We start from the raw sequence: 23,196 nt of genomic DNA, 5'->3' as shown, positions 1-23,196 counted from the left end.
ATATATATAATAAATGACAAAAAGTTATATTCCAAAATTCATAATGTTGACATCTTATAATTTATTCCTTTAATTCAGTTGACTTATACAATTCTTTACTGTCTCTGTTTAGAAGTGCAAAATCAATCACTTAATTCTTATAGCAATCAGTTAATCTATTATGCCCTTAACTCGTCAGAAGAAATAGCAACAATCAATCCGTAAAAAGGAATTGAAGTGTGACATAACCAAAATCTGAACATTGGAAGAGAAGCTGCAAATACCTTTTCATTTTTCCATTACGCCATATTGAATTTTTTGGTGCTATTTCTTCTGATTAGTTACAAACGTAATAGATTCACTGATTGATATAAGAATTAAGTGATTGATTTTACACTACGAAACAGATAGTTAAGAATTGTATAAGTCAACTGAATTAAAGGAATAAATTATAAGATGGTCAACATCATGAATTTTAGAATATAACTTTATGTTATTTATATATATATATATATATATATATATATATATATATATATATATATATATAGATATAGATATATATAGATATATATATATATATGTACAACTTTTATTATTTTTGATAAAAATAATTTCATTTTTTTTCATCAATTCTTATAACTTGACAAGATACTACTTTTGCAACCTAAAAAATTTTTCTGTACTATAAAAACTCAGTATTCAATAATTTTTCTGTACTATAAAAACTCAGTATTCAATAATTTTTCGGTACTATAAAAACTCAGTATTCAATAATTTTTTGGTACTATAAAAACTCAGTATTCAATAATTTTTCTGTACTATAAAAACTCAGTATTCAATAATTTTTCTGTACTATAAAAACTCAGTATTCAATAATTTTTCTGTACTATAAAAACTTAGTATTCAATAATTTTTCGGTACTATAAAAACTCAGTATTCAATAATTTTTCTGTACTATAAAAACTCAGTATTCAATAATTTTTCTGTACTATAAAAACTCAGTATTCAATAATTGTTCGGTACTATAAAAACTCAGTATTCAATAATTTTTGGTACTATAAAAACTCAGTATTCAATCATTTTTTCGGTACTATAAAAACTCAGTATTCAATAATTTTTTCGGTACTATAAAAACTCAGTATTCAATCATTTTGTCGGTACTTTTAAAATTAAGTATTTAATAATTTTTCGGTACTATAAAAACTCAGTATTCAATAATTTTTCGGTACTATAAAAACTCAGTATTCAATATTTTTTCGGTATCAGAAAAACTCAGTATTCAATAATTTTTTCGGTACCATTGAAACTCAGTATTCAATAATTTATTCGGTATTATAAAAACTCAGTATTCAATATTTTTTCGGTACTATAAAAACTCAGTATTCAATCATTTTTTCGGTAACATAAAACTCAGTATTCAATAATTTTTTCGGTACTATAAAAACTCAGTATTCAATATTTTTTCGGTACTATAAAAACTCAGTATTCAATCATTTTTTCGGTAACATAAAACTCAGTATTCAATAATTTTTTCGGCACTATAAAAACTCAGTATTCAATAATTTATTCGGTACTATAAAAACTCAGTATTCAATAATTTTTTCGGTAACATAAAACTCAGTATTCAATAATTTTTTCGGTACTATAAAAACTCAATCTTCAATAATTTTTTCGGTACTATAAAAACTCAGTATTCAATAATTTTCTCGGTACTAAAAAACTCAGTATTCAATAATTTTTTCACTACTATAAAAACTCAGTATTCAATAATTTTTCGTTATTATAAAAACTCAGTATTCAATAATTTTTCGGTACTATAAAAACTCAGTATTCAATAATTTTTTCGGTACAATAAAAACTCAGTATTCAATAATTTCTCATAATGCCATTCGCAAGCATTCTTCTTGTCTTGATCATCTGTTACTAACACTCCATTGTCATTTCAACTGCACTTCTCGAAAACGAATTCTGACGCTTGTTTGAAGTAAGAACGAAAATCGAAAATCGCAATATTACATTTTAATTAAAAGCAATAGAATGCCATGTCGGAAGTAAAATATCAAAAATTACGAAACATAATGAAATAGAAAATTAATTATTAATATTTTTATTTATTTATTTTTTAATTATTATTTTCTTACGAAAAAAAGTTTTACTTAAATAATAAACAGATTTTTATTTATTTATTTTTAATTATTATTTTCTCACAAAAAAAGTTTTACTTAAATAATAAACAGATTTTTATTTATTTATGTTTTAATTATTATTTTCTTACGAAAAAAGTTTTACTTTAATAATAAACAGATTCTTATATATTTATTTTTTAATTATTATTTTCTTATGAAAATATGTTTTACTGAAATAATAAACAGATTTTTATTTATTTATTTTTTAATAATTATTTTCTTACGAAAAAAAGTTTTACTTAAATAATAAAAAGGTTTTTATTTATTTTTTTTAATTATTATTTTCATACGAAAAAAAGTTTTAATTAAATAATAAACAGATTCTTATTTATTTTTTTTAATTATTATTTTCTTACGAAAAAACGTTTTAATTAAATAATAAACAGATTTTTATTTATTTATTTTTTAATTATTATTTTCTTACAAAAAAGTTTTACTTAAATAATAAACAGATTCTTATTTATTCATTTTTTAATTATTATTTTCTTACGAAAAAAAGTTTTACTTTAATAATAAACAGATTTTTATTCATTTTTTTATTATTATTTTCTTACGAAAAAAAGTTTTACTTAAATAATAAACAGATTTTTATTTATTTTTTGTTAATTATTATTTTCTTACGAAAAAAAGTTTTACTTAAATAATAAACAGATTTTTATTCATTTTTTTTATTATTATTTTCTTACGAAAAAAAGTTTTACTTTAATAATAAACAGATTTTTATTCATTTTTTTTATTATTATTTTCTTACGAAAAAAGTTTTACTTTAATAATAAACAGATTTTTATTTATTTTTTTTAATTATTATTTTCTTACGAAAAAAAGTTTTACTTAAATAATAAACAGATTCTTATTTATTTTTTTAAATTATTATTTTCTTACGAAAAAAAGTTTTACTTAAATAATAAACAGATTTTTATTCATTTTTTTTTTAATTATTATTTTCTTACGAAAAAAAGTTTTACTTAAATAATAAACAGATTTTTATTTATTTTTTTTTTAATTATTATTTTCTTACGAAAAACAGTTTTACTTAAATAATAAACAGATTTTTATTCATTTTTTTTAAATTATTATTTTCTTACGAAAAAAAGTTTTACTTAAATAATAAACAGATTTTATGAGTTACTTCGCTTACTTAAGATACATTTTAAAAAAAAATAATGACGGATCAATGAATCATGAACCTGCATTTTTTTATGTAATAATGCAGTAATATGTTACTAATTACGACATGATAATTTACTAGATAATATTGATTTTAATATAAATTACCATAACAATTAAGTAGATAATATTGATTTTAATGGAAATTCAATTTTACGACTTTTAATTTGTTCATTCCGGTCATGCACTGGATTTCCATATTTGTTTTTTGGGTTCTTTTTTTTGTTTTTGTTTTTGTTTTTTTGTTTGTTTGTGTGTTTTTTTGCTTGTTTGTTTTTGTTTTTTGTTTTTTCATGTTTCGCTATCTTAAATTTTGCTTGAAATGTAAAAATGCTGAACATTTACATAAAATTTAATTCCAATATAAGTTTCAATTTCATATCTCATCTGAAAACGATTGCTTTTATTGCATCCTTTTTTTTTTCTTTTTTTAAATTAATTTTGGCTTTCTTTAAACGATTTTTCTAGATCGACGGCATTGATGTGAGTCTTCTTACTGAGAAGCAAGTTATCTCCCTTGCGACATCTTCTAAAAAAGTCAAACTGCGTATCGGAAGGGCGCCGTATTTCCCTTTGCGGACTAGCGGTGAACGTAACACTTCCCCAAAACACCGGTTAGTATCATTTTAACATCAGAATCCACAAGAACCAGTTATTAGCTTTTTTAAAATCTCATTATAAAGTTTCGGGTCAGTGTCATCCATCTCTTAATCATTGAAAGCATTAAAGTTTGTTTGGTTCCGAAGAAACTGCTTCAGCAGCGTTTTGGAGGCCTTCTCTAGTTTGATGTTTCATAAAATATATTTCTAGAACAAATGTAAAATTGCTTTTAACGACATCAATATATGAAAAAGGATAAAATGTTACTGATCGTTAATTTCTGAACACGATATTGTCAAGTCTTTTAATGATTTGTAATTTTCACGTTTTTATATTTCTTCTTTATTTGTGTCATTTATTTATGTCATCTCTTTCTCTCCTTCGTTTACGCTTTTATTACTACTCTTTTTCTTCTTTATTTATGTCATTTATTTATGTCGTTATGTTACTCTCCTCTTCCTCTAAAAACATGTTTATAGTGTCGGTTTAAAAAACTAATATGCCTAGAATACATCTACACGAAAGTCCATAGATTTTTGTCAAATGCTTTTCATGTGATATGATCAAGAGATATTGGCGATTTCGATGGCGGCTGATGAATAATGCGCAAATTGCCTCCCAGAGAAGGTCAATGGCCGTTGCCAGAGAGAAATCAATGTTACGCAACTTTTGCGATAACGCAAAGTCATCTGAAAAGGTTATCGAAAGCCGTGGAAATCTCTAGAATATGGGAAGACTTCATGGAACACCATTGGTTATTATCAGTGAAAAATCACTAATGTGATCTATGTGAGAACCCCTAGTAAACAACAACAACAACAAAAACAATGATGATGATGATGATGATGATGATGATGATGATGATGATGATGATCTCGTGCCAAATGTCGTGTGCATACTATATAGAAGAATATGTCCAGTTCAGAAAATATAGAATATACTCACATATACTTGTGCAACACGAAAGGTCGTGAACCCGAGAAAAGTCACTTGGTTTGTCATGTAAAGACGTTTCTGAAACTGTTGTTATGTCCTGGCACGACAACCAGTTGCCCCCGGGGGGGAATAAACGATAAAACATAGACGATAGACGATCGTTACATTAAAGATGAATCAATTTCACTGTGCACGCGATTACATGAATAAATCTCGGGTCGGATCCGTCACCTGCCAATCTGTTGAGTTGGCAGGCCCGACATTTTTATATCTGCGTCAGCTCGTTGCTGCACATCTCCCCACAAGTACGTGACAAATCTGGCATAGGGTTCACTCTGTGAGAATCGTCAGCTCCCAAAAATGGAGCTTCCTCACTGCGTCACACTTGTATATGTTTGGACAATATATTGATTTGGGGATATATATTTATTTCGCATCCTTTAAAGTCATAAAGTCCAAAAGAGAACAGCTGATGTCTGAATGAGTAATCAATAACAGACGTACATTGTAGGGGATATGTGGTCACAAATAGAATCCCCTTGCGTCCAAGTGGCGATCTATCTTGTTTGGAATGAACGTGATAACAAATTTTAAAAAAAAACGAACCATCCAAACGGTAATAATAATTATATGAAGTTATAGACAGACGAAGATGAAATCAATAATAGTTAACGGTAATATTAGAGTATTGCAATATGATTTCTCGAAAATAGAGAGATATATGATATTGAGATTTTGTTTTTTAGCTTTAGTTTCTCTGGTAAAATCAGTTACTCGCGACAGGAACCACGGAAAGTTTGTCAATTATCAGTTAGTATACGACGTCAACAGACAAACAAACAACTGAATAAAACGTAAATAAAATATAATCTCTATGTTTGTGTTTTCTGTTTTTATTCTTTTGTGTATTTTATTTCCATCCAGATCCGAGCCACCCTACCTTCCATATGAGAGTTATGCGCCCTTGAATCGAGTGTATAGCTTCGACTGCCTGACACCTGGAAGATCACCCGAATATGGCTCTCATCTCTATCACAGTTACCAGCGACCCAATAGTCTTCATGCAGTAGGAACTTATCCGCACTCGCACACCGGTTATCGAAAGATAACCGCCTCCTCCCGCTCGGGTCCGGTGTTGCTGCCGAAAGGGACCCGACAGCACGCGACACACAACACCACCTACCTGAGATCAGTTAGTCATCGAATGGAAGATCTTCACCTGGCTGGCCATTACGAAACGCGTTCGGCCAGGTCAGCGCCATCTGGTAGACTCTACCATTCGAAAAGTTCGGGGGCCATTAATCTGATGGGCGATTACGAGGAAACGGGCCGGAAGTCGAAATGTGGATATATGAAAAATCACAGAGTCACTTCCGCTTCGTCGTCGAGTCCGAATTATTACATGTCAGACAGTGACTCGTGGCATTTATACTAGATATGAAAATGTGAAACTATTTACAAAAAAAAAACGCTTTTTTTTTTCAGTTCATTAATCTGTATAGGATGTTAAAGAAAAGCAATGTATACATGCATAGAATAATAGGTTCAGTTGGAAAAAACTAGAATATACTCACACATACTTGCATTTATTATCCAGGTCGTGAGATTTTTAAACAATAAACATTCTTTTAATTGGAAAATTTTCCATCCATTTTGAGTAAACTTTATTAAAGAGTTTTTCGAGATTTGCTAATTAAAAACTGCTTTGTTATTAACATCTAACCGGCAAAGTAATATATAAAAGTATATATGTGTGAGTAACTTCTATTTCTGTTGAATTGTCATATATATATATATATATATATATATATATGTGTGTGTGTGTGTGTGTGTGTGTGTGTGTGTGTGTGTGTGTGTGTGTGTGTGTGTGTGTTTCTGTGTGTGTATGTGTGCACGCATATGCATATATATATATATATATATATATATATATATATATATATATATATGCATACAAAAAAAACTAGCTATAAATACACCAAGTCCCAAAGAAAAAGAAAACGACAAGAACAATCGCGCTTGACGACGATCGGATGTACCGATAGAAACGCCTGAGAAGAATATAGTTGAACCACAACTTTTGGGCGCCATAATATAAAACATGCCAGCTGAAATAAAAAAAGGATACTCAGTGAAAAGATATCCACAAAAATCGGAAAGAAAGAATAACTTTGTCGTGTTCAATCAGACGTGCTTGAATATATATAGATTGAGTCACTATGATAAGTCGAAGACGACCAACACGATAATTATATTTTAAAAACTATACCAAGTTAAAGGTATCCAAGAATGATAACTAATGAATTTAACGATGTTATTAAGAGTGCTCAATAAAAGAAGAGTAAGATATGTTTTTATTAATATAAACAAATTTACATGGTTGCGACACTGGACATGCTAATGTTTCGGACAAACGATCGGTTAAAATCAGAAGTCCTCGTCAGGCGACAATAAATTGTTGCTTCCCACGGAAGAAAGCAGTCCTTTTTTATTATTTGAGGACCTTTTTCTTCTGTAGAAAACAACTATTTGTTAAGTCGCCTGACGAGTATTTCTAATTTTAGCAGACTATTAGAAATAGTTCCTGGAATGTGTTTTTTGTCATTTTCCCTTTTGTCTTTATATAGATAGTAAAACTGGTAATTAGTAAAAACCTGAAGAGAGTGCTCAATACTATTGCAGAGCAAGTATGTGTTTTATTTTTTATTACCGTTTTATTTGTTTGGTTACATATGTTTCAGATGTTGGACCATGTTTACGATCCAAAACATGGTCCAACATCCGGAACATATGTAACCAAACAGATAAAACGGTAATAAAAAATAAAACACATATTTGCTCTGAAATAGTATTGAGCACTCTCTTCAGATTTTTACTAATTACCAGTATATATATATATATATATATATATATATATATATATATATATATATATATATATATATATATATATATATGGTGGATTCTCTCATCGTCTTCGATGAATGAGGGTTCAGAAGGCTACCTTTAGCAGCTCCCAAGCTCTGTGACACCACATGCGTAATTGCAATCCTGTAGACGTCCAGAACACTCCTCCACAGATGGTAAACTTGCATATGCTCGTCGGTCAAAGATGCCTTCTCGAATGAACAGATAACCCTGTTTTGCTGCGTGCTCTGAAACCACAATGGCATCCATATTCATTTTTAGGTGGATGTTTCTTGTGTTTTGCCTTCATATTTGCATTAAGGGTGTCCCTATGATGAAAGTAGTTATGTTCAAATTCTTTGATCCCTAGAAAACACATCTTCCTCCATTCTCTGCGATCCCTGCTGCACCCTCCCAGGAACTCAAAGAAATTCCACAACGCTTATATATATATATATATATATATATATATATATATATATATATATATATATATATATATATTTAAATATAATTTTTTAAATATAATTATCCATAATACACACACATATATATATATATATATATATATATATATATATATATATATATATATTCAGAATAATGTAATGCAATAAACATAAAAGTATGCAATTCCAAGGATTATCGGTTTATTCACTTTAGGATTAATCATACAATTTGGATCTGAAGTTCAATAGCTTTTCATTCTGCACCAACATCTAATTTCCCTAAATTAAATACATATATATATATATATATTGATTGATTGATTGAAACCGCTATTTTCAGACAATGCTCTACGGTTCCAGATGAGCAGTGTCGCAAATAGCGGTTTCAATCCTACCCAAAGCCGGTCAGAGCTTTAGTTGGCCAAAAAATGTGGTGAGACGACAACAACTACGGATGGCAGTGATGGCTGAGAATGCAGTTAAGAGATTCGAAGTTCCTATCCGTCGCGGTTACCACCTGACAAAGGCCAGAGGAATAGTTGGCCGAAACGTTGTGAAACAACAACTAATAAAGATGAGAATAATAGTCCGCAATAAATAAATATATATATAGATATATATATATATATATATATATATATATATATATATATATATTTAATTTACTCACATAAAATAAATATTCGAAAGTATAAATTTATGCGTAAACTTTAAGCACTTACTTCAAAAGTGCTCAATGCGTAGGTAGAGCTAGTTAGTAAGTTATAAAATATATATGGCGATTAAGCTTAATCGCCATATGTCGGTTTAGTCTTCTTTCCAATGTTTTATGTTTCCAACAAAAACGGTTCCACCTTCATGATACATAATATCATCTGATGCTTTTGACTTCCACAAACTTTAAAAGAAATAAAATATTCGAGGCGGGAATTTTATTAGTTAATGAAATGTGTTGTCTAAAACGTTTAAGAAAATCACTCAATCTCACGCACTAAAAGTTGCTGAAGTTCACAAACAAGAAATATAGGACACAAAGAAGATAGAACTATCATTTTATGTTTCCTAAATCCACAAATTCACACACACACACACACACACACACACACACACACACACACATATATATATATATATATATATACATATATATATATATATATATATATATATATATATATATATAGAGAGAGAGAGAGAGAGAGAGAGAGAGAGAGAGAGAGAGAGAGAAGGGAGAGACAGAGGGAGAGACAGGGACAGACAGAGACGGGGGCTTATTCTTGATTGAAATTTATTTGTATGCTTTGCAGAAGCCAAAAAGTTCATAACCGTGAAAAGGAAACGTGTATAAAATGAACAACGATACATAAAATATAATTTTACAAAATTTTTATGCGTTTAATTATTTTTTTATTGGAGAAACGAATTTTATATACAAATTATTTAAAAAAAAAAAAAAAGAAAACAATGAACAAGAAAAGACTTTAAATGTAATGTCATGTTGTTTTTTATGTCTATATTTGTTTTGTGGTGTACTATTTTATATTTGCTTTGTTTACTATTGTGGCTGAATCGTTACCCCACGTGTTGGGCATTTGTATGGTCATCGAGCTATTTTTCAGGATATGTTGTTTTGTGGTTTTTATTATTTTTATTTGACAAATTAAAGCACGACAAATTACTCTTACTGGTTCTTTATTCGTGTCCTATTAGGCACATCATTTGAGCAACCTGGGACTCTTATGTGAATAACTAGGAGTGTCAGAAGACGCCATTAAAAAAGAAGTGATTAATTAAACTCGTTATCTTTCGAAGCTTATAACAACATGAATAATGTAATTTAAACCCTTTTTTTGCAATAAAAGAAGCAAAGACCAAACTTTAAAATAATAAAAGGTTTTATCGAAAAATATACAATATTTTTTAATCGGTTTTCTTTAAAAAGATTTCATGAAATTCAGCGAATTTTTACTTAATCTAAATATAATAAATATATATAAATTAAAAAAATCACTTACCTATATAAAATACTAATCAATGGATGCTTCCATTCTTCATTTATGAGAATTTGTCCATATTTTTACGTTATATTCCATGTATTTTTTAAATAAAAGAATTTTTTAAACAACTATTTGAACAGACAGCCATTACGTAAGCATTAACCGGTGTTAGATAGCCGGTGTTTTTTTCCTGTTTGGAAATACGGATAGATAAAAGGACTATAAAACGTAAAAACAACAGATACGCGTGAGCATGTGTCACCGTAGTTCAAAAATGATCACATTTTACTCATCAGTTTTTGCCTTAAAAAAAAACACTCGACGATTTTTTCTTCTCTCAAAGAAATATGTGAGTTTTTGATTTAATATATTTTATTTCTTCTTTATCGAGTGATTTTTTTTAATATCTAAAAAAAAACATTGAATGAAATAGAAAAAATTGTCGTAATTCTACGAAATTTTCTGGGCAATATAACAAGATTATAATGCTTCACTTAAAAAAATCACCGTGGTTTAAAAAATAGATTTTAAACTTTGGACTTCACAGGTAAATTTGCAAATAATTATTCTTTTTTTTTTAATTAGCTTATTTTATTTATTGATCTTTTATCTTCAATTTGTGATATATAAATTTGAGGTGAGAAAATTAATTATTTTCATTTTAATAGACATTTCAAAATTAGGGGTGAATTTAAAAAACGCTTGTTTAGAATATTACATTCGGTTTATTGGAAAGAGGATTAAATTTCACATTGAACCTGAAAATATTGTAAAAATTGAACCAATAGAAAAATTTTGATAGATTTTTAAATTTTAAAAATTAAAAAAAAATAACTCGTAAAATTCAATTGATTTCATTACGTAAACAAATAACTGCATGAACGCGCGCAGGCACTTTGTAAACACTGTTTTTTTAATAAAAAATAATATTTCTATTATTTTTCAAACAACTTTAATAGTTGATTTTTGAAAGTATATTCCATAAAGAAAGTAAACAACCCACCTTAAAACGAGAAATTACGAGTTTTTTCTATATTTTATTCGCATTTTTGTGTGAGGGGTGTCAAAAATTCCAAAACAATTCTGACACACCTAGTGAAGGACAGTAAGAAACCGATTTTAATCTAGAAGTATTGCTGTTTTGTTTTTTGTTTGGTTGTTTGTTTTTGTTTTGTTTTGTTATTTGTTTTTTGTTTTTTTTGTTTTCAGAATGATAGAGTGAGATTTAAGGAATTGCCATCTTTATAAACATTTACTATTAAAAAATATTTTCTATTAAAATCATTTACTATTAAAAATATTTACTATTAAAAAAAACATTTACTTTTAAAAATATTTTCTATTAAAAAAAACATTTACTATTAAAAACATTTACTATTGAAAAACATTTAATATTATGTTATATGTTTACTTCTAAAAAAACATTTACTCTTAAATAAAACATGTATTATTAAATAAAACATTTACTATTTAAAAAATACTTATAAAAAAATTCGCAGTTTTGAAAAAGTAAACAATTATTTTTTAACTTAAAGGAACTTTTATTCTTTTTATGTTTGGCTTGTAAGTTTTTTAAATATTCCCCTAAATCTAAAAAAAAAAAACTTTACTCATTTGTTTTTTTTTTTTTTCAAAATTTTAGCTAAAAAAGAAAATAACAGTTGCCATTTGTTGTGCGTTTATTTGTCATACATGAATAGTAAAACCGTTGTTTTGGCCACTGTGTGAAAGGATCCATACTATATAGCTGATTTGATCTATGCGTGTCTACTTGATGGGTGCGAAAACTAATTGACATAAACTGTTGTACACACACTTCGGAAATTCCTGATCAAGTTTTAAAGAAACAAATAAAAGTGATTCTAAATTTGTTTTTTCTTTTTTTTTTTTTTTTTTTTTTTAGTTTTAGAAAAAAACAACTAGTGATGCTACCCTACATTTCCCGGGTAATAGTGTAACTTCTCACTCTCTCTTTTTCCTCCTCTTTCGTTTTTCTGTTCCCTTCTTTCTCCTTCGCTCGGCCATTCCTCTCTCTGCACACACACACATATAACTTGAACCGGCGTAAAGGAAATAATTCCGTGAAAAAAAATCAGAGTCATTTCCCTTTACATGATAACATGAAAAGATACGCGTACATCATGATAACATTGGATTATATAAAAAAAAAAACATGTGATCCTCAGAGAATGAATTTTCTTTCCTAAATTTAATATCTTATTTTTCGTGGGTTACGCCAATTAAAACAATACCAAGTTTGTGGGTGCTATTTTCCCTTTATATAATAGATATTCGTTTTGTTAATCGCTGTGGCCTAATCATCGCATTTGTGTTAGATCTATGACGAAATTGATGGTATTTATTTATTTATTTCCCACGGTGAGAATTGTGACACAAGAGTCAGAAAGTGGGATTGAAAAGTCAGCGCCACCATTCTTATTAACTACTTAAAATCATTGAAACGGAACTAATCGATGAGGAAAAGAAGACAAGATTAATAGACAAGAAAAGACGACAAACCTAATCAATAACAAAAATAAGACTAAACTAATCGATACAAAAAATTAATGAATTAAGAAGACAAACCTAATCAATAAGAAAAAGGATAAACTAATCGAGTTTGTTTTATTGCATCTTGTTTTTTTTATACTGATGCACCATTATAAGGGTTGGGTTCTGATCCTCAGAGCAGATACAGCATTTGTAGACTGATTTCTGTACATTTTTTACACTGTCAACATTTCCTCGTTTTAGTGTCTAACCTATTAATGTCCAGTGATAACAAACGTCGTAGTATTATTAACTTCCCTACAAAAGGGCAGTAATGGAATAAACAAAATAACAGTGAAAATGTTGACATGGTACAGAGTAAGATACATAAACCAGTATTTATAAACACGGTATCTGCTCAGATTGTGAGTACTGGCTAATATGTGATGAGCTCCCAGAATCCAATCTTTATAATGGTACATCGACATCAAGAAACACAATAAAACAACCTAAAAAACTGAACAAACATTTTGGACAAGATTCTCTCACAAATAAAACAGAAACATCAAACAAGCTTGTCACAGAAACAGCCCAAAAGAGTTGCCAGAAATACACTAAGACTTTTATAGAAGAAAACTAGAAGAATTGACTAACCAACAACGTGCCAAATATTTTCTGGGTCCCAAGAATATATAGATAACAATGTTTTTGTAAAGAGTAGAAGGCTTTCTTACATCTATGGATCTCTACCGTGAAGGGGTGGGATTTTGCTGCTTGTCGTGTTTGTCGGGGGTATTTACGTCGAGGGGGCACAAGTGCATGTAGTTCGTCAGAGCATTCACCGTTAAAGTACTTGTAGAACAGACAGAGGGATGCAACATTTCGTCAATATGACAGAGGCTGAAGTTTAGCTGACAGTTCAGGACCTATCAGATTGGCGACTCTCTTTTGAACCTTGTCTAGGAGCGAGAGACTAGTGGCAGATGCACCAGCCCAAATATGACAACAATACTCCATACATGGGCGAATGGTGGCCTTATAGAGGTATAGGATACTTTCAGGCGTTAATAGCTTTCTAGCACGGTAGAGAGAGCCCACCTTCTTCGCAGCGGTCCTGTAAATGTTCTCAATGTTCCAACTCCTGTTTCCTGTGAACTTTAGGCCGAGGAGTTTAAAAGATGTATTTTCAGATAAAGAGTCATTGACCATTGCTATTGGCGGTAGGGAAGGTTTCTTGTAATTATTGAAGGAAACAAGTTTATTCTTGGCAGCATTGAATGTGACCATCCATTTTTGTCCCCATTCCACTAAAGATCGGAGGTCATTCTCTAGTGTTTCTGCCATTACCAGTCAATTGTAACATTATAGATGCGTTCATATATACGTCATGATTCTTGTTAAATGTTACTAAATGTCTATAGTGAGGTTCTTTAGTATCTGAACCATTCGTTACTCTTACAGTTTATTTACGCTCCGTGATCGCCTAAGTGTGTTGCGTGCGTGTGTGTGTAAGACATAATTACATAAACACATTGGTTTTCTGCTGTCGGCCTCTGGAAGATATTCAGCCAGTCTTAGGGAGAAGGATTCTGCGTAAATGAAGACGTTTCAACATGGAAACCAAGATATTGCATATTTTTATATAGTTTATTTCGCTCCCGGGCATTACGTCCAGCAGAGGAGTGGTCGATGATCTTTTTTGGGGTGGTTATTTCTAGTCTTCATTCTGAGACGCGTCAGCTCCCTCCTCAGTGAGGGGAGGTACGACCTGTTAAACCGTCCACTCTGTTTGACGTCCTCTTTCCAATTCATCTATTTTCTCAGCTAACCAGGACACGTACTTCCGATGCTAGTCAAATAACTCCCGGTGCAACTTGTCCAACATGTTTTGACAACTTTTATCAAAACATAGCTTCACATCTAATCTCTTGCTTACTTCCAATTAGATAGATAGATAGATAGATAGATAGATAGATAGATAGATAGATAGATAGATAACTAATTCTCTTCTGTTCCGCAACTATATAACACAATGCGACACGATTGAGTGTGTAAATATCTCCACTGGACCATTTGTAAAACATTGAATATTCAGTATAGTTGCAAGCCATGCTAACAATATATGAAAAAGAACGGGGGAGGGAACTTTCGTAGCAAAAGTTTTATAAAATATAATGTTTCATTCGTTTCGTTTCGAAAGTTTCGTTCGTTTATTATTATAATTATGGCAAACTAAAAATTGTAATTAATGCTTATTGAAGTTTTTTAAAACATGAAATTTGAATATTTTGATTGATTTATGAATTTTTTTTTTATGTAATTACTTCGTCAAATTTTGTCAATTTTTTTCCAAAGGGACACAACCCTACACAGAAAAACTACCAAAACAGATTTTCTTTTTACACTTTTTCACCCAAAACAATGCATTTTGTCACTTGAAACAATGAAACATAAGGGGCTTCTGTTTGAGATCGTGTTTAACAAGGGACTGTAGGTGTGGCACTATGTGACCTGACGGGGCACCGCGAAACGATGGAGAACCTTGCTGGTGGATCGAGAGGCAGTCGGTCTCTTCGGTGGTCCTTTTAACACGAATTCAGATTTCACATTGTTGAATCTAACAGAAGGAGGAGGAGGAGGAAGAGGAGGAGGATGAAGAAGAAGAAGAAAGAAAAGGAATCTGGGTTCTTAACAGATAATCAAAATAATTCCCCCCCCTCACTTGATGGATAGTTGAAGGGTTTAAGTAGAAACCATAAATATATATTTCCTAAGCAGTGAAAATTTGGCACTTATGTTTTAATTGAAAGACCTCCAGAGAATCAAGGCGTCAAGTGAATCTTCGTCAAGTGGTCAGTTAAGTTGTAATCGACCGTGAAGCCCTTTGAGAAAAGCATTCCACGACGGATGATAAATGAAAGACGAAAGAGAAAATGTTTATTGCAAGATAGACTGGTTCTCATAAAATTAGACTTTAAGGAATATGACAGCTGTTAGTAAGTCAAAAGAGTCGCCATCCACGGGGCATGGATATTTATTGCTTTTACCGAAATAGTAATTCAGTTTTGTCGTGGCCGCTGACGAATTCAAATAAGGAGAGGAGGAAGGGGGTTCCTTAAAACCGAAAAACCTTTTTTCTCTTCGATAATTTTAAAGGTCGTTTTTTTTTCTTTATTTTTTTTTCTTCTGTGTCAGAGCGTTCAGAGTTCGGTAGGAAATACTTGGACCTTCCCCCACCTTTGGGAAGCGGAACGCTACTGGACCCAGCGAAAGGGTCGGCTCCGATTGGCTGGTGACCATTTGGGACCTGTATCGAGAAGGCGGAGTTACAACCAACCGATTACAATATAACGGAGACATCTGAAGCAGACACTGACACACTGCCATGTGCCTTCGGCGACGCCCCCACCCTCCGATTGCAACCTGGTTGAGACGCGCCGTTTTTTGTTTTTTTTTCTAAGTTGATCTTTTTCTCAAGTGTTTACTGACGATAACAGACGAAGAACTTTGTAAAAGTGACCAACGCATTTGTATACATACTATTTGTAACATTTAATGGAACTGCGCCTGTAAGTATTTTGGAAGGTTACTGTGAGTCAGGGGAATAGGGACAGCAAAGCTGGACTTTACGACAGTCAGTGAGTTTTTACAACAGTCATGAGTTGGGACTTTACAAAAGTTGAGAATACAGTTGAACTTTGACTACAGTAGGAGACAAATTGTGGCTTGGGCCAGGTCGGAAAAGCTTTGGGAGATAGAGACGAATTGACAGCAACAGTCGAACCTAGCCTCAACAGGATGTACGTGCATCTTAGCATGTAGACATACACATCCAGAGTTCAACTGTGAAGCATCAGAGTCTGTGTTTGTCTTGCTTCCCTGTGTTTATTTTATTGTTATACTTGTGGATCTGTGCGCTTCTCATCAACAGTCGCTAATGTGAACAAGATGATGACACCGCCAGAACTAGAACGATGAAAGATAGAGAACAAAGCTATGACACATAATGTTTGGGGTCGGCGACTTGTCACATGGGGAGTTGAGCAGCAAAATGTTTATTCATATTACATTTAACTTCAGCGGAAAGCATGAAAGTGGGAGGGAATTCCAAAGTATAGAAACTATTAGAGTAGAAAGCTTTCCAGCATGTAGAAACTTCAACGGTGAAGGGGTGGGATTTTGCTGCTTGTCGGGTCAGTCGGAAGTATTATATGGATGGGGCACAAGTTCTATGAGTTCATCAATTCTGAAAGGAAGTAACTTTGTTGTCCCTTCAAAGGCATTTGAAGGTGTACATAGCAGAAATACGTTCAACCTGCAGTAGATCTTACAATAGCAAAATTATTATCGTTATTATGAATTCGTGTGCTTGTTACTTTAACGTCCTCTTTTTATCCCCAACGCTCGGATTTTCATCATCTCTAGGAAGCTCCCTTCTTTGATAAGGGCGTAGGGCTGACTTTTACACCCGACCTCAAATAAAAGATTTGTATCAAACTTTTACAAGAAGCTACTGGAAAGTCGTTGGATAATTTTATTTCCTAAGTGGATATGACCTCTTCCCGACCGCCTCTTTCACACTGCACTGAGCTCTAATTTCTGGTGCCTTGTACAATATTCACAACAAGCAGTCGTCTAGCTACAACCACAGCAAATAACTTTCCTCTCCCTCAACTGGCTTAGAATGACAGTTTTTTATAAACCCTGTACAAATTTGGACTTCTTGAGCTACTTAATGGCAGAAGAGGGTCGACCGAGACTGGGAGCTGTTTCTATATATTTCAGTGCTAGTGTTTTACAAGGTCACATGATGGGTCGTCATTACCATGTGTTTCTTTCATTTCATCAAAAGTATTCTTTGGTGTGCATCCTTTCAAATACAAAAACCGGATCACTGCACAACACTCAACAGGGTCCATTTCACACTGTTTTAATTCAAACACCTGTAAATCAGAAACCACAATTATTTTACAGCTGTAATTTGCCACATAACTCAGTTCACATGCAAAATTTCAGCTAGATAGATAATTGGAAGTGGGACTTGGCCATTATCTATTGAATGCGGGGGGGGTAGCTGTTGCTGGATTTCATTATTTTCTTACACATCTAGATAAGGAAGTTTTAGTAAAATGGCCAATTGTAAGCGAGAAGTAATACAATATCCTGACACTGACTCGTCCAGCAAATAGTGATGGTAAATTAGTTAATTATGAATCAAAGAAACATACCTTGTTTGTTTTAAGTACGATTCACACTGGAAATCAAGCCGACGTTAACAAAAGAAATAAATGAACACGTAACCATGTTTTTTTTTATTTTACACGTAGACAAGAAAAGAGACGTATCTGCTTTTATTTACATCTTAATACGAAGAGAAGTAAAAGGCGTAAACACTCGTTTATATTCAGGTCAAAGGAGAGGTAAGTCCAAGTTACTCAAACTGTCTGTGTTAATTAAATAGAAACATGCAATCAAAGCATAAAGTAAGGGAACTAATTCTTCACACAATCCAAGGGAGACAACTCCAATAGATCGCTAATTTTTATAAATAGTAACACTGATTAATGTGTGTTTTTATTATGGGGCTTTTATAGAGCTCCCTCAGCACATTCTAGAAACTTTCAGATTTTGCGCACTATGCTCGAATTGGTGAAAAATTCTGCATCGAACTAGGCATGCACACACCATTATACAACTTGTAGCACTAACAACACTAACGACAACAACATTAACGGCAACAACATTAACGACAACAACATTAATCACAACAACATTAACGGCAACAACATTAACCACAACAACATTAACCACAACAATATTAACGGCAACAACATTAACGGCAGCAACATTAACGACAACAACATTAACGACAACAACACTAGCAGCGATGCTAGCAAATATGTGAGTTGCAGGCACTAAATTAAATGTACACTGATTCTGTAGTGCCACTTCAGCTACAGGTAGTGAAGGGTGTCGATAGTAACGTCTTTAAAAATGCCAAGAACAGCGCTACACACGTGAATTGTCAAATGAAAAAGATGGATAAAAATATGAATGGGTCACCAGTTAGTAAGGGTTAACTCAACAACAGGAATTTTAGAAAGAATGCAAAAAAACATTGGTTAACAAACAAAAATATATTTTTATCAACAATTTGACAGAAATGTAAAATATTGTATGAAAAGCCAAAGTTTATTGAAATCGCATTACTTCATTTTCATGACATTCAAAAAAAATTTTAATAAACTGATGATTTGCAGAATATTTTCCAATCGATGAAAATGACGAGAATTTGAAACAAAAACAGGATTTATATTTTGGAAGATTAGAAATTAATGTGCCTTGAGAAGCTTTAAAGTGTGTGTGTTTATATTTTGGGTGGCTGTGTTCACTGGGGATATAGCAGGAAAGGAATTTTCAGGGTGTGGCATTTTAGTCTTCTCGGATGAACATTTTTTTATGCTGAGAGCGAAGGTGCGTTGCAGGTGTCATCGGGAATAACTTTTAGTTCACCAAACGACTGTTTTATAAGAGTTCTTAAGTTTGTATAACCTGTTATTTTGACATAGACTTGTTACTTTTGAAGTTTGAAACGATTTTCATTGGTTGAAAATAGTTTCAGTTAACATGTTCCTATAAAAGCTTACTTGGTTCTTTTAGATAATCAAATTCTACTCAATTTCCAATCATTATGGGTGTTGTTTCACTGACCTCATGACACTCGTTAACCTGTAGTGTTGTTCTTTACTTCAGATATTGCATTTTAGTGAACATTTTAATAACAGCACTACGAATTAATATGAATGTCATTAAATTGACGGATGAAAAAGATGGATAAAAACAGGAATGTTATGTGTTACCACAAAAAACTCAGGTCATCAAGTCACTGTTTTATAAGAGTTTCTAAGTTCGTATTGACATATTAGTTTCACATATATGTGTTCCTTTTTTAGTTTGAAACGATTTTCTTTGGTTGAAAATACTTTGAGTTAACATTTTTCTGTGAAAACTTACTTGTGTTGGGGAATGACAGAAACAGATCCCAACGAAAAAAAAAAGGGTAGCAATTCAAGCCATTTGCTTTTTAGCATTCGTATGAATCGCATGTCAACTGTCATGGAAAAAATGAAAAGGAAAGAGTAAGCCGAATGAACAAAGAAAGGAAAGGGGTAGCTTGTATCAACTCGGTATCTTTCCTGTGCTCATCCGTTTCAGTCTATCTTTCTTGATATTTATAGTGTCTGATATATCTGATTTCGTTGCCCAGGTCACTGTTTTTATAAGGTTTGTTACTTTGACATTGACTTATTAGATTTTGTGTTTAAAACAATTTTCATTGATTGAAAAATATTCAGTTAACATATTTCTGTGAAAACTTTAACTGCTTTAAATTCTATTGGCGCCAGGGTGGCATTCATTTAGCACGTATTTTTCAGCCATCGTTTCCAATCCTCAGGATGTTGTCTCGGCATCCATCTGACAAAATAAAAGCTATTAGTGCATATTACCGTGGCTACCGTAATATGGTGGCCTAGCGACGACTATAATTTAGTCTGGTGACGTCATGAACATCGGTCTGTTGAAATTTGGTCACGTGTCTCATGACTAAACCGGAAGTTGGTTTAAAGTTTTGGAGGGTTAAATAAATTTAAACATGCCGTCGAGGTGTATAGTTCCAAAATGCCGAGGTAACTACGAAAATGGACCAAAAGTTACCGTGTTTTCATTTCCCCAAAAAAAGGAAATAATTTACCAAGAAAATTAATGCAATAAAAAGAAAGGATTTTACTCCATCTAAATATTCACCCATTCGAAGATTAACCTTATCAACTTCTATGAATCCTGTCATTGAACAACACGATAACAATTTTCTCATGTATATTAAAAGTAAGTTCAAGTTACTAATGCAGAATGACATCACAGTATCTTTACTTGTTGACGAAATGCATCTCAAACCTTATCTTGGTTATAAAGGTGGTAATATTGTTGGCTTAGCTAACAACAGCAATGAACCTGCCACAAGTGCATTTGCTTTTATGCTTAGCAGTGTATTCTCACAATATAACGATGTTGTGCATGTTATGCCAACTAAATGTCTTTTAGCTGAGAACTTATTTGACATAATTAAACGTGTAATAATTGGTTTCGAAGATATAGGGGTTAAGGTATTATCTGTTATAACAGATAATAATGCATTAAATAAAAAAGCTATGTCTTTCTTTTGTAGCCCATCAAAGCTTTCAATTGTATATCCCCATGCAGTTAGAACGTCTAGCCCTCTTCTTCTTATTCGACTCAGTGCATATATTAAAATGCATTAGAAACAATTGGCTTGGCCAAAAAGATGAACGTAAATGCATAATGTTCCCAAAGTTTTGTTATAATGGAAATCATGAATTAGATAACATCCAAAGTGCTCCATTTTCTAGTTTACATAAACTTTATGCCCTAGAATCTCAATCACTTGTGAAATATTGCTATAAGTTGACTTCAAAAGCTCTTTCTCCGACTACTTTTGAAAGGCAAAATGTTAATTTGGTTTTGCAAATTTTCAACGAATATACTATTCACGGTTTGCTAACCTTAGGAAAACAGGAACACTTGCCAAATTATGCAGAAATCGCAGAATACATTCAAATATTTTATATTTGGTGGACAATACTGAATGTGAAAACACCATATAAAGGTTGTCGACTTCGTAATAAATATGCTAATCCACTTACATTAAATAGTGATAATTATAGTTTCCTAAATGTGTTCTGTGACTGGTTAGAAACTTGGAATAGCATTCTTGGAAGAACTGGTAAGTTAACAAAGGAAGCATATACTGCTTTGCACCATACTACTTACAATATTTAGCAAATTCTAAAATAGCATATAAATCTACTGAACATGGTGTATATATTACCAGGAAAGTTTCAGACAGATAACCTTGAGGCAAGGTCTGGCTAGTATCGACAACTTAGTGGAGATCAGTATAATATATCGATACGTCAGGTGTATGAATGTGAAAAAAAACTCAGAATGTTGTCAGTTTTAAAATTGAGCTTACCAATTAATAATCGAATTATTGAGTAGTGGAATGGGGACAAAAATGGATGGTCACATTCAATGCTGCCAAGACTAAACTAGTTTCATTCAATAATTACAAGAAACCCTCTCTACCACCTATAGCAATGGTTAACGACTCTTTATCTGAGAGTACATCTTTCAAACTCCTTGGCCTAACGTTCACAGGAAACATGAGTTGGAACAATTACATTGAAGGCATTGCCAGGGCCGTTGCAAGAAAGGTGGGCTCTCTCTACCGTGCTAGAAAACTACTAACACCCGAAAGTATCATTTACCTCTATAAGGCGACCATTCGCCCATGTATGGAGTATTGCTGTCACATCTGGGCTGGTGCATCTTCTACTAGTCTCTCGCTCCTTGACAAGGTTCAAAAGAGAGTCACAAACCTGATAGGCCCTGAACTGGCATCTAAGCTTCAGCCTCTGTCCCATCGACGAAATGTTGCGTCGTCTGCCTTTTCTACAAGTATTTTAGTGGTGAATGCTCTGACGAACTGCAATCACTTGTGCCCCCACGATGTGAGCACCCTCGACGAACCCGACAGGCTGCTAAATCCCACCCCCACACTGTAGAGATCCCTAGATGTAAAAGATCTTTCTATTCCAATAGTTTCTTTCCTAGAACCGCTAGACTTTGGAATTCCATTCCAGGTCCCTACTTCCCCAACAGTACTGACGTGCAGAAGTTCAAGTGTAACGTAACCGACATCTTACTGCCCAAATCCCTACATAGTACCCCAGTAGTTGTTGCCCCTGGTAGTAGCCCCCTACACCAAAGTGGCAATTTGCCTTGTTTGGAGTGAAAATGTAATTTAAAAAATAAAAAATAAAAAATTTAAAAATTTAAAAGAAACTAACTGGAATGAAATGACAAGGGAGCAAGAGTTACATGTTTATAAATTTAACATAGATGTAACAGAAGATGATGTTAATCAATGCAAGGAAGTACTTCCTGTTATATTTTACTTAGCAGGTTATTGCTGTCATGCAGTTTTCAAAAAACTGAAATGCAATAGCTGCAAAAATTTAATATCCGGAAGAGAGGCTGTTTAAGAAATAGCTGAATTAAACAGCTACTTTCAGGGTATTAACAGAGGTTCTCTGCTATACCCAAATTATATAACTAATAATTTTGTCTTATATAATTATATTGTTATAAACAAACTTACAAAATGCGGTTCTTTTTTACATTCGATTCATCAGAGAAAATTAGCCATGTACATAACTTTAAATATTTGGCTGATCAAAATCGATTCATGTTGACTCTTGTGATGAGGGTCACACTATTCAGCAAATTGAAAAAATGCTGATATGGAGTTCATCGAATTCCCTTATAAATAATTTTTGTCGCAAAAAGAATGACAATATTAGTAAAAATATATATATATATATATATATCAGAAAAAGAAAA

General features: G+C 32.0%; 1 protein-coding gene across 4 annotated transcripts in view; it reads left to right on the top strand.

The window, feature by feature from the left end:
- The window catches only part of LOC145277484 (uncharacterized), a 351,446-nt gene extending 345,131 nt beyond the window's left edge, over nucleotides 1-6,315 (top strand). For all 4 annotated transcript variants that reach the window (XM_080128864.1, XM_080128865.1, XM_080128863.1 and 1 more), the window contains exons 6-7: nucleotides 3,804-3,949; nucleotides 5,796-6,315. In XM_080128864.1, the coding sequence (XP_079984990.1) occupies nucleotides 3,804-3,949; nucleotides 5,796-6,306 (657 nt within the window). In that variant the 3' untranslated portion in view covers nucleotides 6,307-6,315. The remainder of the gene's footprint in view (nucleotides 1-3,803; nucleotides 3,950-5,795) is intronic.
- The last annotated feature ends 16,881 nt before the right edge of the window (nucleotides 6,316-23,196 follow it).

This window comes from Euprymna scolopes, chromosome 6, assembly GCF_053919585.1.
Source record: "Euprymna scolopes isolate OS-2025 chromosome 6, ASM5391958v1, whole genome shotgun sequence".
Lineage (NCBI taxonomy): Eukaryota > Metazoa > Mollusca > Cephalopoda > Sepiida > Sepiolidae > Euprymna > Euprymna scolopes.
This window is presented reverse-complemented; position numbering and strand designations above follow the sequence as displayed.